The sequence below is a fragment of the Dermacentor andersoni genome, chromosome 5 (genome assembly GCF_023375885.2).
Source record: "Dermacentor andersoni chromosome 5, qqDerAnde1_hic_scaffold, whole genome shotgun sequence".
NCBI lineage: Eukaryota > Metazoa > Arthropoda > Arachnida > Ixodida > Ixodidae > Dermacentor > Dermacentor andersoni.
This window is the reverse complement of record NC_092818.1, coordinates 98,691,288-98,708,073: the sequence shown is the minus strand read 5'-3', so window position 1 is coordinate 98,708,073 and position 16,786 is coordinate 98,691,288. Positions and strand designations below refer to the sequence as shown.

Below are 16,786 nucleotides of genomic sequence, written 5' to 3'. Positions count from 1 at the left end.
GTGAAATACGCAAGCAAGGCTTTTCTGATGTGTTCATACAGCATGGCATATAACCGCGAGAGTAGTTGACCCTCTAATGTAAAAGTGAATGAATATGAGTTGGCTAGATGTAAACACACAAAGAATGTCTTAAGAAAAGAAGAAAAAATAATGAGCCATTCCACTCTGTGAAGGTGGTTGACTAGCGAAGCCGTTTAGCACACGATACGGAGGTGACACATAAGTTTGGGCGAAGGTACGAATTCATTTATTTTCTTGATGGGTGGTCATAGTGACGAAATGTTTGCAATCTCATTTATTGCCTTGATCGGTTGTCATTACTTCACTCGCAACTGCAATCACATTCTTTGATAATGTCATATCGATGGACGTACGCCGCTGGGTTGTCGGTTGGGACGGATCGGTGTGGCATTGCAAGGGATATGTCTGCAACACAGAGCGCCTAAACCGCTCCCCTTTTTGGTACTGACACATCTACATTGAAATCACCGACAACGAAAATAGTGGTAGTGTCATCGAAGATAATTCACGCAAAGTGAGTAGCCATGAACCTTACGGGTGTATGAGTCATTGAATTTTTGTTTGTTTACGGGGGAATGAGCCATTGCTCATGAGGGCATGAGCCATTGCTCACGGTGGTATAAGCCATTGTTGACAGTTTTCGACATACGTTTCTGTATGTTGTATGCCTGATTGGAAAGAATTTAAGCACTGTTCGCTTTACTTTGCTGAGCGCTTGTTAACTCTGCCTTACGGGGCTAGGAGCCATCCCATTTTTTGCTTGCTTGCGGTAGTATGAACCATTACGGGGCTATGCGCCATACAAAAACAAAATGCATTGAACAAAATGCAAAAACAAAATGCAAAAACAAAATGCAGAACAAAAATGCATTGAACCGAAGCCCTTTACAGCTTCGATGTAAAAATATAGAAGGCTACAGTGTAATAATGTCGTCTAAAACTAGCCCAACTTTCTACTTTAGGAGGGAAAAAAAGATGAGTTGCTGTCCACAAGATCAGTGACTGCGATAATCGGGCAAGAGAAATAGAAATATGTGTTTTGAAGGCGGCGCAATTTAAAACTTTGGAACGCATACAGAAGAAAGAAGAGGTCTCCAATAAACAAAGCATTTAAGCAAAAAACAACGTTGTGTGCCCCGTGTGTCAAGGTGGCCTCTTGTGTTGAGGTGTTTGAGATACTTGGTAAGCAGCATACAACCAACAAATTCACGTATAAAAGAAGGCGTCGCGAAGGCGTAGAGGTGACCTCAAAACAGGTGATCAGCAGCAGCGCACTATAACTGCGAGCCCCCTGTTAACGGTGCACTTGCATCAGCCTTTTGTGCTATAAACCAATTAAATACATGCGGGAAGGAGACGTTTGCGCTTAATACTAATGGACAAGGAGCCAAGTTGCATTGAACACATCCAAAAGAAGGGGAAAAGGTAATGCATAGCGCTGGCGCGCGTTTATTTCGTCCTGATGGGTGTGCGGTATTTCATGAATGATATGGCGCAACGCGAATGAGTTTCAGTCACCTGGGTGACTAGCCGCCATCCCATTAGGCGGCGTCAAAATGCAGCTACACATGCGTCGGCCGCTGTAGCAGAGATGACGCGCCGGAGCGGGTAGAGGGCTGCTGCGTGATCCCGCCTTCTAGACGACGTCCGCAGCAGAAATCGGCCTCGGGCCGGTCACGCAGCACGCAGACACCGCTGACGCGTCACCAGAAGGCACGCCAAGGCAGCGCCGTGTCACCTGACAGCGGTGGCTGCGCGACCAGCGGTGGGATAGTGAGTGCCGTGAGCTGCTCGTCCGAGGTCGCTTCCGGATCGATGTTGTGGCATGACGAGATCTTGGAAGGCGTCACGGCGTCTTCGACAACAGGCGCAGTAGTAGTTGGAAGCGCTGTAGGAATCGAGTGGGAGTAGAGGCCATGGTAGGACTGCACCGCGAGCTCCGTTGGAAGCTGTAGCCCCGTTGCCCGAGACCACGTTCGCAGAAGGGCGAGCTGGTCCCGAAGGTGTGCTTGAGATCTGGTGCAGTGAAACCCACTCGGCGCAGCTCGATCTCGCTTGGCCATCCACTCGGGTGCTCGGGGATCGCTGAAAACCATGGTGTGACGTGGCACCACTGCGTGCCTTGTCACCTGGCGTCTTTCTCCGAGGGCTTCGGAATCCACAATTCGGAACGACGGCTCGGTGAACTCGCTCGCGGCAGTCCTCGTGAGTGCGCGCCACCCGCTCTCGTGTACCGTGAGCACTGCTATAGAAAGAGGACGAAGCCGCTGCATGAGTTCTTGGCCAATCGTCTTGAGTACAGGCATAAGCCGCTCATAGAAGAAACCAAACCAAACAAACCAAGGCTGCCGTGTAATAATGTGGTATAATCTAGCGGGACTTTGTCATAAGCTATTATACGGCTTCATGAAAAAATGTTCAGTTGCTGTACGGCAAAAAGTTTGCCAAAGTGTTGTGCTAGCTGAGATTTGTCACTATTGTACATACGAGTTAACGTATACCGCACGATAACGCTGACTCGTGAGCATCATTTTGTGAGCGAAGAAACAAGACAAATATAGAGACCAATTTGGCACGATCACGAATTACAGAGGAAAGAAACGAAGAACATTCGCGTTTGAGAGTTCGTTGCTCTTGACATACAGAAAATAGACAAATACCTATCCCCATTTGGGGTGTGGCATGGCTGTGTGTGATTCTCCGGCGCCTCTGTTTACAAGCTGCATCCATTAGTTTTGCTGGAGCGGGGAGTGCTTCGCTTATGTCTGGGGCTAACAATGTTTGTAGCAAACGCTGTGCTCTACAAGGAATCACAAATACCTTCCCTTGAAATTATATTGAAAATACACACCGTTCAAACATCCATAAAGCTCCATGAATCCCCGCTAAGAAGGTCCCAGTCAATCTTTATCAATGAAGCAGGCCAACTTTTTGGAGTCTCATGGCCTCTGTTTCGGACGCCGCAAGTGATTATAACACAATCATTATTGAGTCCGTTACATGTACACATGAATGATCTATTCACGGTAAAGAGTATCACAAAATCATTGGTTATTACTTACGATAGCACATATCGATATAATTCAAAGCAGCTTCCCTCGCATATTCTTAACGGCTTACTCCAGGATGACTTGAATCAGCTCCACACAAACGTAATTATAGCAACAGATGCTTCGCAGAGTGAGGAAAAGACCGGAGTTGGAATTTTTTCGCCAACATTGGATTGGTCTTTTTCTGTTCGGCTTTCCGACTCCACTCCAATAATCCTAGAAGTAGTCTTAGCTGTTGTCCTAGCTATGCGTAAGCTACAAGCTTCCAAGACGAGCGCGGTAAAGATCACAGACTCTCTATCGCTGTGCACCTCACTTACTGCTTCCAGCGAGTCATATATATTAAAAACTTTGTACTCACTGGCTCCAAGTCATTTGCAGAGTGTACAGTTAACATGGGTACCTGGGCACAAAGGCATATATATGAATGAACGGCAGACAGCTTGACCGAGGTAGCGGCGGTGTGCGTATACCCTTCTTCCAACGGCGGTTTTATCACGTCTGTCAGGCTTAGACGATACATCCTTTTAGCATCAAAATTAAATCTATATTAACTATCGGAACAACACCACTTGCAATTCCCTTGGAGCAAGAAACTTTGTAAAACCAGACAGACAGAAGTGACATTAACGAGACGGCGTTGTCCAGTCCAACCACTAAATTTGTACATGCACTGATCTAGTCTCGCAATTTACCCTTTGTGCCATTTTTGTAACTCATTAGAAATGATCGAACACTATTTACAGGAATGCCGGCGTTCCTCCCCCTGCGAAAAAGGGCATTGCAAATTACAGTGCGAGAGCCCGACCCGCCATTGAACACTGCGGTATTGCCGTCTTTCGCGTCTGTGCTTGGGCACTCACATAGGAATGTATGCATCGCCATAGAAAAATTCATTATTGAATCAAACCGATTTCATCGTTGACCGTATTATTCATTTCATTCCCCCTTCATTGGCTCATTTATATTATATATAATTTTTTGTATTGAATCAATGTGTACTGAATCATTTTGAACTTTCCTCGCTTTAAATTATTCATCAAAATTAGAGATATTGAAATTTATTACCTTAACAGATGTGTAAAATCTGCCCGACTCTTCGCCAACCCCGTGAGCGGGTATGCGCAAAACACATCAAGGTTGTCATGATCATCATCAACTTGCAGGAAGCGTCTGCCTCAGGAAAGAAAAAAGTTCAGTTGCGTTTCGGCCAATGAGGTGATTATTATAATCTGGCGAGTGAAATAAAATTATCGGATAGATTTGAAGGTGGCGTAAATTAATACTTAGGAACCAATAGAGAATTCAAGAAGAAGAACACTCAAAGCAAGCAATATAGTCATGTTGTTTTGAGCCAACAAAAACATTTAAGCAACAATAACGTTGTGTGCCCCTCGTGCTGTGTTGGCACAGGTGGTCTTAAACCTCATTGTCAGTGGCCTCCTGTGTTTAAGTGTTTGAGGTACTTCCTGAGCAGATTACAATCCACGAATTCACGTGAATTGAATCCACGTGAATAATTTGAGGTGCCCTCAAAGCATGGGATTAGCAGCAGGGCGCTCTAAGGGCAAGTCCCCCTGTAAACTGCGCGCTTGCATCTCTCGTTTGCACGGCAATATAATTAAACATACGCGGGAAAAGGAAGTTTCGGTTTAATACGATGGACAGGCAGCCATGCTGCATTAAAAACACGCTAAAGGAGTGGACAGGTTAATGCATAGCGCTGGTGCGCATTTATTTCGCCCTGATGGGTTTGCAATAGTTCAAGAATGATATGGCGCTACGCCTGTGAATGGCAGTCACTTGGGTGACTAGCCGAAATGCCATTAAGTGGCGTCAAAATGTAACTATACATGTATTTGCCGCCGGAGCCGAGATGGGGGGCCAAGGCTGGAGAGAGCTGCTGCACAGTCACGCCTTCCAGACGACGTCCGCAGCAGAAGTCGGCCTCGGAGCGGTCACGCAGCACGCAGACACCACTGACGCGTCACCAGAAGGCACGCCAAGGCAGCGCAGTGTCAGCTGACTGCGGTGGCTGCGCGACTAGCGGTGGGATGGTGAATGCTGCGAGCGGCTCGTCCGAGGTCGCTTCCCGATCGATGTTGGGGCATGCCGAGATCTTGGAAGGCATCACGCCGTGTTCGAGAACAGGCGCAATCGTCGTTGGAAGAGCTATAGGGATCGACTGAAAGTACTGGCCATGGCAGCAGTCCACCGCGAGTTCCGCTGGAGGCTGTAGGCCTCTTGATCGAGACCACGATCGCAGAAGGGCGAGCTGGTCCCGAAGGTGTGCTTGAGATCTGGTGCTGTGAAACCCTCTCGCCGCAGCTCGATCTCGCGTGGCCATCCACTCGGGCACTCGGGGACTGCTGAAAACCGTGGCGTGACGTGGAGCCACCGCGTGCCTTCCCATCTGGCGTCTTTCTCCGAGGGCTTCGGAACACAGAATTCGGAACGATAGTTCGCTGAGCTTCCTCGCGGCAGTCCTCGTGAGTGCATGCCACCCCCTCTCATGTACCGTGAGCACTGCAATAAAAAGAGGACGAAGGCGCGGCGCGAGTTCTTGGCCAATCCTCGTGAGTAGGCATGAGCCGCTAATGGAAGAAACGAAACCAAACAAACCAAACAGACAATGACTTCCATTTAATAATCTGGTATAAATCTAGCTGGACCTTAGTCGTAACCTCCTATATGGCTTCATGAAAAAGTAATGTACGGTTGCTGTTCGCGAAAAAAATTGCTACAGATTTGTCACTATTATACATACGAGTTAGCGTCTACTGCACGATAACGCTGAATTGTGAGGGTCATTTGGGAGTGAAGAAACAAGACAAAAAAGAGAGACCAATGTGCCCCGATCACGAATCACAGAGGAAAGAAACGAAGAACATTAGCATTTGTTCGTTGCTCTTTGCATACTGAAAATAGATAAACACCTACCCACATTTTGGGTGGCGGCATGCCATTTGGCCAACCAGATATGCCAACCAATGCCACTGGCGTGGGGGGAGGCCATTCTTGCCCCATGTAACATGGGAGTGCAAATCACGACCCCAAAATTCAAATTCACCCCAATTAGCACAACATTCTTTTCGGGAGCCTTGGAGCCTTGGATAGCCATTATCGCCCGGATTGTCCGGGAGGCTCAAATGAGCCCCCATGACCAGGCCCTGCGCTTGGCGTTTCCCACTGGAGTCCTATAGACTAAGGAACCACCTTCTGGTCCCTTTAACCCTATTTGTGCTTAGTGAAGTTCACTCTCTTTCTTACTCTTCCGTCGTACTTTATGGCATGTCCTGTTCAACTGCAACTGATCTCAGGTGACTGTTGCTTAACACCTTGCTCAACTCCATTTATAATCATCAGAATTTAAGCACTCACGTTTACGCATACGATGTAGCACTTTTTGCCTCGGCAAGTAATATTTAGTCACTGTACGAGTGCTTACAGAAATGCTTATGCGAGCTAGAAGCATGGCTAGACAGTATCCACTTGTCTCTTAATGTGAATAAGAGTAACATTATTGTCTTTCCTATACAAGACCCACTTAATTCCACTATACCATAAGTGGAAAAAGTCAAGTACCTTGAAATGATTTATGATGGAAATCTTAAGCGGCGTCATATCGAACACATAACTTCAGAAGCTTGCTGTGCAATGGGGATATTAAGAAGAATAAGCAAAAATAGATGGGGCATGAGCAGGGACACACTCATAATGATTTACCGCACGTATATCCGACCGATACTAAAGTTCGACTGCTTGTTATTCTCGGGCGCCTCTGCTTATAAGCTACGTCCACTGGTTTTGTTGGAACGGGAAGCGCTTCGCTTATGTCTGGGGCTACCAAGGTTTGTAGAAAACGCTGTGCTTTACAAAGAATCACGAATGCCTTCCCTTGAAATGAGGTTTAAAATACTCACCATTTAAACATTCATAAAGCTCTATGAATCCCCACTAAGAAGGTCCCAGTCAATCTTTATCAATTCACCAGCCCAATTTTTCGGAATATCATGCTCTCGGTTTCATACGCCACAAAGAATTATAACACAATCGTTATTGAGTCCGTTAGACGTACATATAAATGAGCTAATCACAGTGAACAGTATCCCAAATTAATTAATTATTACTTATGATGACATATACCGAAACAATGCAAGCCAGTTCCCCTCGGATATTCTTAACTGCTTACTCAGGATCACTTGAATCAGCTCCACACAAACGTAATTATAGCAACAGATGCTTCGCAGAAAGAGGAAAAGGCCGGAGTTAGATTTTTTTCATAATCTCTGGATTGGTGTTTTTGTCTTCTGCTTCCCCCCCCCCCCCCCCCCCCCCCCCGGCTTCACTCCAATATTCCTAGCGGGATACCTAGATGTTGTCCTAGCTTTGCGTAAGCTACAAGCTTGCAGGACAACGGCGGTAATGATCGCATACTCTTTATTGCTGTGCACCTAACTTACTACTTTCGGCGAGTCATATATATTTAAAATTTTGTACTCACTGGCTCCAAGTCATTTGCGGAGTTTACGATTAATATGGGTAACTGGGCACAAAAAGTTATTTATGAATGAAGCGGCAGTCCGCTTGGCCAAGGCAGCGGCCCTGTGCTTACCCTTTTTCCAACGGCGGGTTTTATCACGTCTGTCAGGTTTAGAAGGTACATCCTTTTAACATCAAAATCAAATATAACATCATCCTCTGAACTGCACCACTTACAATTCCCTTAGAGCAGGACATTTTGCAAAATCAGACAGACGGAAGTGACATTAACGACCTGCCTTGTCGAGTCCCACCCCTAAATTTATACATGCACTGATCTGGTCTTGCAATTTCCCTTTGGTGCCAGCTTTTCAGCTCATTAGAAACGATTCAACACTATTTACTGGGATGCCGGCGTTTCCCGTCCCTGAGAAAAAGCAAACTGGAAATTAGAATGCGACAGCTAGGCCTGCCACTGGACAATCCGGTATTGCTGTCTTTCGGAGCATCTGTGCTTGGGCACTCACACAGTAAATCACGCATCGCCATAGAAAAAATCATTATTTAATCAAACCGATTTCATCGTTGACAGTATTATTTATTTCATTCCTCGTTTATTGCCCGATTTATATTATATATAACTTTTTTATTGAATGATCGTCTACTGAACGGTTTTGAACTGCCCTCGCTTTAATTTATTCATCAAAATTATAGATTTTTAAATTTATTACATTAACACATATATTATATCTGCCCGATTCATAGCCAATCCCAGTGAGTGTGTATGCGCCAAACACATGAAGATCATCATCATCATCACCAACTAGCATGTAGTTTCTAGCTCACGAAAGAAAAAAGATCAGTTGCATTCCGCCAAATAGGTCATTATTATATTCAGGCGAGAGAAATAAAATTATGTGCTTTGAAAGCGGCGAAAATTAAAATTTAGGAACCAATAGAGAAGAAACAGGACTAAAAGTAAGCAATAAGCATTTAAGCAAAAACAACTTTATGTGCCCGTTGTGTCATGGTGGCATAGGTGGTCTTTAACATGATTCCCAGTGGCCTCTTGCGTTTAAGTGCTTGAGATACTTGCTGAGCGGCATAGAATCTACGAACGCACGTATAAAAGGCGTCACGAAGGCGAAGAGGTGCCCTCAAAGCATGGGATTTGCAGCAGGGCGCTCCAAGGCCAAGCCCTTTGTCAAGTGCGCGCTTGCATCAGACTTTTGTGCGGTAGAAGAATTAAACTTAACGCGGGAAGCAGAGGTTTGGGTTAAATACAGATTGTCAGGCAGCCACGCTGCATTGAACCCACGCTAAAGTGGACAAGTTACTGCATAGCGCTGGTGCGCATTTATTTCGCCCTGATGGGTGTGCAATAGTTTATGAATGATATGGCGCTACGCCGATGAATTGCAGTCACTTGAGTGACTAGCCTCAACACCATTAGGCGTCATCTAAATGCAGCTTTTGACCCATCTGCCGCCGGAGACGAGATGATGGCCGGAAGCGGGAGCGGGCTGCTGCGCGATCCCGCCTTCCAGACGACGTCCGCAGCAGAAGAGCGCCTCGTACCGGTCACGCAGCACGCAGACACAGCCGACGCGTCACCAGAAGGCACGCCAAGGCAGCTCCGTGTCAGCTGACAGCGGTGGCTGCGCGACCAGCGGTGGGATGGTGAGCGTCGCTGGCTGCTCGTCCGAGGTCGCTTGCCGATTGATGCTGCGGCACGCCGAGATCTGGCAAGGCGTCACGGCGTCTTCGACAACAGGCGCAGTAGTAGTTGGAAGCGCGGTAGGAATCGAGTGGGAGTAGAGGCCATGGCAGGACTGCACCGCGAGCTCCGTTGGAACCTGTAGCCCCGTTTTCCGAGACCACGTTCGCAGTAGGGCGAGCCTGTCCCGAAAGTGTGCTCGAGATCTGGTGCGGTGAAACCCACTCGGCGCAGCTCGATCTGGCGTGGCCATCCACTCGGGCGCTCGGCGATCACTGAAAACCATGGCGTGACGTGGCGCCACTGCGTTCCTTCTCATTTGGCGTCTTTCTCCGAGGGCTTCGGAATCCACAATTCGGAACGATGGCTCGCAGAACTCGCTCGCGGTAGCTTTCGTGAGTGCGTGCCACCCGCTCTCGTGTACTGTGAGCACTGCAATAAGAAGAGGACGAAGGCGCCGCGCGAATTCTTGGCCAATTCTCCTGAGTAGGCATGAGCCGCTCATAGAAGAAATGGAACTAAACAAAGCAATGCTTCCGTTTATTAATGCGATATAAATGTAGCACGAGCTTAGTCATAGCTTCCTAAATGAATTCATGAAAAAAAAGGTTCAATTGCTGTTCGCCAACAATTTTACTACACTGTTGCGTTAATGGAGATTTATCACTATTATACATGCGAGTTACCGTTTAGCGCATAATAACACCGATTCGTGAGGATCCTTTCGGAGAGCGAAGAATCAAGAAATAAAACAGAGACCAATTTCCCACGATCTCGAATTACAAAGGAGAGAAACGAAGAAAAATATTAGTATTTGAAAGTTCGTTGATCTTTGCATACGAAAAATAGACAAACACCTATCCACACTTGTGGTGTTGGCATGCAATTTGGCCAATTACGTATGCCAATAAATGCCCCTAGTGTGGAGGGAAGCCACCATTGCCCCATGTGAAATAGGAGTACAAATCACGTCCCCAAAATTCAAATTGACGCCAATTAGCATAAAATTATTTGGCGAGCCTCGGATCCCCGGGCAGCCATCTTCACCCGGACTGACCGGGGGACTCAATAGAGCCTCCACGACCAGGCCCCGCGCTTGGCGGTGGCAACCAGAGTGCCGGACTGAGGACCCAACCTCCGGCCCCCTTAATCCATTATTTCTGAATAACGTTCTCTTTCTCTCTCCTGTCGTACTTTATGGCATGCCCTGTCCAACTGCAAATTGTCTCGCGCGGCGGTCTGCTTCGAAAGGAAAATATTTTGGCCAATCTGTACCGAAGCTTTGTTGAACTTTGCCATTCTTACTTTCCCCGAGGGGCCCTGCAGACTAGAGACCGCCATGCGGCCAGGCAAGTGAAACAATCCGGGTTTTGTCTACTTGGTTGCACTGCACCGTGACTATATGGAGTGTAAACACAACAACGAAGTTAACAGCGCTATTGTGCGTTTGTTTAATTCTAGCCTATATACTTTGAATATGCACTGTGACAGTGTGGAGTCCAATGTTTGTAACCAACTTCACGATTTGCATCACACTTTCGTGGACGGAAGGTCCGGGCGTAGACGCTTTTGCTCCTGCAGTCGACGTCATGAGTCGAGGAGGGGCCTAGTTATGCTGCGTGATCGGAGATCCAAGAACGAGTCCATGAATGGACAACAACACATCTGGGTCACGTAGCACGCAAACACGTTGTTGGAACAAGTTCACGCGCCCTGAATTGCATGAGACGGTGCCTGCGGACTCCGGGGCGGAGTGTCATGGTGCCGGCAACTGCACGTCTGGAACATAGTTTCTTTGTTGAGCTTGTTGTGCAATGAGGATAACTTCTGGAGCATCGCACTGTGTTGAAGAGAAGGCATAACACTTGTTTGAGATGCCGTACAAATCCTTGCAGCAATGCTGGTCACAGTAGCAGTCCGCCGTGTGCTTCATTGGAATGGGCAGGCCTTGTTTCCAAGAGAACTTTGGCAGAAGGCCAAGCAGATCTCGAAGTTGGTTTAGGGTTAGAGGGCATCGGAACACGTAAGATGCCATTTGTTCTTGCACAGACGTCCACTACTGTGAAGCCCTGTTGTGTGTGAGCCGGCGGGGCACCACTGCGCTTCTTCGGTACTGGCGTCCTGTCGCGGTGGCTACGTGGTTCTCTTCGCTTTGAAACGGCGCCATGCTCAGCATGGATACGGAGGCCATCACAGGCATGCGCAGGTTAAGTCATGCACGGTGTTGCGTGCAAGGATAGATAGATAGATAGATAGATAGATAGATAGATAGATAGATAGATAGATAGATAGATAGATAGATAGATAGATAGATAGATAGATAGATAGATAGATAGATAGATAGATAGATAGATAGATAGATAGATAGATAGATAGATAGATAGATAGATAGATAGATAGATAGATAGATAGATAGATAGATAGATAGATAGATAGATAGATAGATAGATGCACTGAACTCCGTTAAATTTTACCTCCCTCTTTTGGAGCTCATGCGGGGGGGGGGAGAGGCAAGGATTCGGGAAATAATTTTGGCGCGGCTTTTAGGGATCGTTGCTGCAAGGTGAAGTGGCGCGATCCACTACAACAAGAGGTGACTATGGGTACGCGTGACTGTGGTGCGTCACCTTATTCCGACCGCAGCCTGTGGAGTTGAGATCATTAAAATCTTTAGCTTTTGTTTTGTTTACTTATTTAATGTAATGCAGGGAGGACGGCCTCATCTTGCGCGCTCTAACCTACCGCTCTGCAGTGGGGAAGGGGAAGATGGATGAAAAGGGTAGGGATGACGACTAAGAAATTAATATTGTTGAAGATGTTAATGTAGATGCAGCAATATTTATGTATATGTAGATATACATCTACATCTAGACAAATACTGTTGCAATGGTGCCAGCAACTAACAAATCAATATATTTAAGCTCTCAAGGCTAGTTCTGTGTACTGTAAAAATTTTAGCATGGCTCCTATTGGCACTGCAGATCTTGCGTGAGGCGAAGATCTAAAATAGCAACTTGATTTGGGCGAGTTGGTTCATCTGGGGTAAAATTGGAAGCAGCACCAAAAGGACGACACAAACAACAGGCCAGACACAACTGGATGAGCGCTGTACTGCCGACTGGAAAACTAATTGAATGACCAAGAACATTTTTAACATGCCAAAATACACCAACAATAATAAAAAGGTTGAAACGCATGCGTATTGCCTACAGGTAGAGGTGCTTACCTAGAAAAGGCATCTCATATTTTGTTAGGCTAAGCGACGCTGTGCTAACACATCTATCTCCTGCTTTGGTAACGTAGTAAGCTTCCAAAATTTCATTTTTCTTTTTTGCTCTTTGCCTGCTTCAGAAACCTGGTGTCATTGAACATTGGGGTACATGAGCATTTGTTGGAATGCGCAGATAAATGACTACCGTACCTGTGTTTTACATTGTTTTTATGCTGCCTAGCTCTATCATTAAACACTGTCCGGTTTGTGCGATGTACACTTTTCCGCAATCTACAGGTATCTCGTAAACGATGTGAGAGGTACGACTGGTGACTTTTTTCTCGTGATTCGTGGTGCATTCCCGGCGTTTCGAATTTTTTATATCATTGCATAATTTCGGAAGTTTACAGGCACCGGAAAACACTAATTTGATTTGGTGCCTATTGGCCACTTTCTTTAGAATATGGTGTAACTTGTGAACATGTGGTATTACATAGAGAGGTCTCTTTCCCTTTTCGTGCTTTTCGATTTTCGTTCCTGAGAGCTTTCTTTTTGGCAGGTGTGTTTCACACACGGCTGTGATGAAGGAAGATGGGCAGCCGGCTGTTTTAAGGTGTTCCGTCTGCTGTAGGAAGCCATTTTCTATTTGATGCTCACAGGATTTGTTCATTTCAGCTTGAATACAGGAGATGGCTATTCCCCTGTTCACGAGTTTTGAACAAGCACTGTCACAGGGAAGCATGCTTTTCTTAAACCTAGGTTGATAAGGCCAGTAGACGTGAGACGGAGACCATCGGTAGAGCACCTGGTCCTGAGCACCTCACCCCCAACTCCGTCAATTGGTTCCCGACAGACATGGGACCATTGGAGGGGCCAATCTCTAACCTCAGTGAAACGGCAGACGAGGCCGCACGAGACCTAACTCACCGTGCTAGCTCGGACTCCCTCTCGGCAGGATGGGAGAGAGAGCGCAACCTCCTCGTCACTTACAACGATCTCACCCAGCACTATAAGTTAATGAAGAGAACCATGCCGCTACCACACAAAGCATTCGATAAAGCATAAGAAGTCACGTACAGGCGGCTTCAGACGGGCACCTACCCATGCCCGGCTTTTCTGCAGAAAATCGTTCCGGATGCGGCGCTAACTCACAATGCGTGTCGCGTTTGTAAAGATATAGCTAGCCTTGCTCACATACTCTGGGTTCACCCCCTGGCGCCGGGGGCCAGGACCACCAAGGAAGAGTGAGACCGAGGTCTACGCAGCTCGGACATTGAAGCACAGCTGTGGGCTGTCCATGGGACCCGCGACGTGGCGGAGGGGCATGGCCTCTCTGTGCCGACGTGGGAGCGGCCCGTTGCGCGCTAATCGCGTGCACTGAGGGACCTCAATAAAGTTATTCATCCATCCATCCATCCATCCATGTTTGCCAGACAAGGAGCTAATGCTTTTTCCTCCTTTCTTTATGATGGGTGGATGCAAAATATCTGCGGTAGCGTCTCAGCTACATGGTAGCAGTCGCAGTCAGGTCTGTGTACACGGCGGACGAAGTTTTTTTATTTACGCGTAGAAGTATGGTAGGCTTTGTCCTCAACACTCAAGCTTACTACGTCACTAAAGCAACAACAAAAATGGAAAACAAAGAATAAGATATCAAAACGAGCACGATACACAAATGAACGCAAGCGCACAACGATTGTCTCATCTGCAGGCACCTGGACCGAAAGCACAGTCTAATAACTATAGTATTGTCTCTAAGTACACAGGCGTGAAGGAGTCTACTCAAGCCTCTTCAAATATAATTAGGGGCATCACCTCGAAATCAGCCCGTTATGCGTAGGGCTGGGCGAATGTTGCTCCAGGTACGCACGAAGTGCGCACTAAATTTGCGTCGTAGCGCTGGAGTTTCGGTGGTTTACGAAACCTAATTTCGTTGTCGAATTTACGGAGGTGACTGTGATCGCGGTTGGGTTGAGCCGAGTGATCGGATGTGAATCTCCGTATCGCACAAGCGAGCAGAAAATTCACACCGGGTCTGCCAAAACCAACGCGTACTGCGATTCCATTATGCAAGGTTGCTTTTGCTTCGGTGTCTGCAAGTTCATTGCCTCTCAGAGCGCAGCTTTCAGGCAGCCACTGAAATTTAATTGCGTGGCCCTTTTTCTCCGCGACGCCCATCAGTTCTGCAATGTAGAGCGGTAAAATGTGAAAAAGGACCTTGTCTGTGCGTGCATATGATAATTTTTAAAGCATGCTTAGAGCGAAAGCCGTCCATTAACGAGGAAATTTGGTGCAAACGATCGCAACTGCTTCCCGAAATAACCCACATCGGCACCAGTGAATTTTAATTAGCGACTAGGCCTTGAGTATCAACGAGAATATCGCAGCCACAGCATACGTTCTATATGTTCCTTCCTGTGTAACGGTCGACGGTCTTCAAGCACAAGCGCTACATATGTGTGGGCCACGTGCTATATGAACCAATGGTTCGATAGCCAATGCCCGTGTTTGTCCTAGGAAAGCTTATGCCATTCACAACTCATCGTTTTTGACCAGACACTCATACCAATCTAATAAGTGTTTAGTGAGAGTGTATTCGACACTTAAGTGTACAGTTAATATATGAGCCACTATTAGCAGCGAGAGCGGAACAGAAGGATTAAGAATCCGTAACTATATCCACTTTCGAGATTGAAGACATCATTCTTCGTATAAAGCCAATGCAACCCGCCAGAAATTCAGCTAAGAATGCCGGTATGTAGTGAGGAAGTCTTCAACGTGCTACAATAAGAGTAGGCTGAAGCCGGTTCGCGAGGAGTGCCCAAGCAAGGCCTTTATAATATCGTAAAACACGTATGAGCGAGGGGCGTTGACCATGTAATGTAAAACCTATTGAATATGATTTGGCAAGATGTAGGGACAAAAAGTAATAGTAAGAAAGGAAGATAGAAGGCTGCAGTTTAATAATATAGCACAATAATAACTAGCACAAATTTTCTACCTCCGGAGAGAAAAAAAGTTTAAACAGAATTAGGGGGTTTTACGTGCCAAAACCACTTTGATTACGTGGCATCCGTAAAAGAAGGCGTCGCGAAGGCGAAGAGGTGCCCTCTAAGCAGGTTATTAGCAGCAGGGCGGTATAAGGGCAAGCGCGTTGTCAAGTGCGCGCTTGCATCTGTCCTTTGTGCAGTAAAAAAATTAAACATATGCGGGAAACATAGGTATGGTTTATACTACTGGACAGATGGTCATGTTGCGCTCAAAACCTGCTTAAGAAATGGACAACTTAATAAACAGCGCTGGTGCGCATTTATTTCGCCCTGATGGGTGCGCTATAGTTTATGAATGATATGGCGGTACGCCTGTGAATGCAGTAACCTGGGTGACCAGACACAACACCATTAAGTGCCGTCAAAATGCAGCTTTTGACGCATCTGCCGCCGGAGTCGAGATGAGGGGCCGGAGCGGGTAGAGGGCTGCTGCGCGATCCCGCCTCCCAGACGACGTCCGCAGCAGAACAGCGCCTCGGGCCGGTCACGCAGCACGCAGACACCGCTGACGCCTCACCAGAAGGCACGCCAAGGCAGCGCCGTGTCACCTGGCAGCGGTGGCTGTGCGACCAGCGGTGGGATAGTGAGTGCCGCGAGCTGCTCGTCCGAGGTCGCATCCCGATCGATGCTGCGGCATGACGAGATCTTGGAAGGCATCACGCCGTGTTCAAGAACAGGCACAATCGTCGTTGGAAGAGCTGCAGGAATCGACTGGGAGTACTGGCCATGGCAGGACCGCACCGCGAGCTCCCCTAGAGGCTGTAGACCTGTTGCCTGTGACCACTTTCGCAGAAGGGTGAACTGGACCCGAAGGTCTGCTTGAGATCTGTTGCGTTGAAGCCCAGCTCGTTCTCGCGTGACCATCCACTCGGGCGCTCGGAGATGACTGAAAACCATATCGTGACGTGAAACAACTGCGTGCCCTCTCATCTGGAGTCTTTCTTCGAGGCCTTCGGAATCCACAATTCAGAACGACGGCTCGCTGAACTCGCTCGCTGTGTCCTCGCGAGTGCGCGCCACCCGCTCTCGTGTATCGTGAGCACTGCAATTAAAAGAGGAAGAAGGCACTGCGCGAGTTCTTCGCTAATCCTATCATCATCATCACCTCCTGATATGCCAGGAGCTACTCATGGAATAATCCAAGCCAAAAGAATCAAGGCTGCCGGGTAATAATGTCGTATAAATTTAGCGGGAGTGTAGTCATAGCTTCCTAAATCGCTTCATGAAAAAAAAAAGGTTCAATTGCTGTCCTCCA

General features: G+C 47.2%; 1 protein-coding gene across 4 annotated transcripts in view; it reads right to left on the bottom strand.

The window, feature by feature from the left end:
• Positions 1–1,463: 1,463 nt before the first annotated feature.
• Positions 1,464–16,786, bottom strand: part of LOC126530934 (uncharacterized) — a 121,806-nt gene continuing 106,483 nt past the window's right edge. The window contains exon 2 of one of the 4 annotated variants that reach the window (XM_050178263.3): positions 1,464–2,263. In XM_050178263.3, coding sequence (XP_050034220.3) covers positions 1,725–2,263 — 539 coding nt within the window. In that variant the 3' untranslated portion in view covers positions 1,464–1,724. Of the gene's footprint in view, positions 2,264–4,781; positions 5,598–15,769; positions 16,599–16,786 lie in introns of those variants that run through there. The other 3 variants (XR_011894775.1, XR_008612571.2, XR_011894774.1) reach the window with 3 other exon arrangements.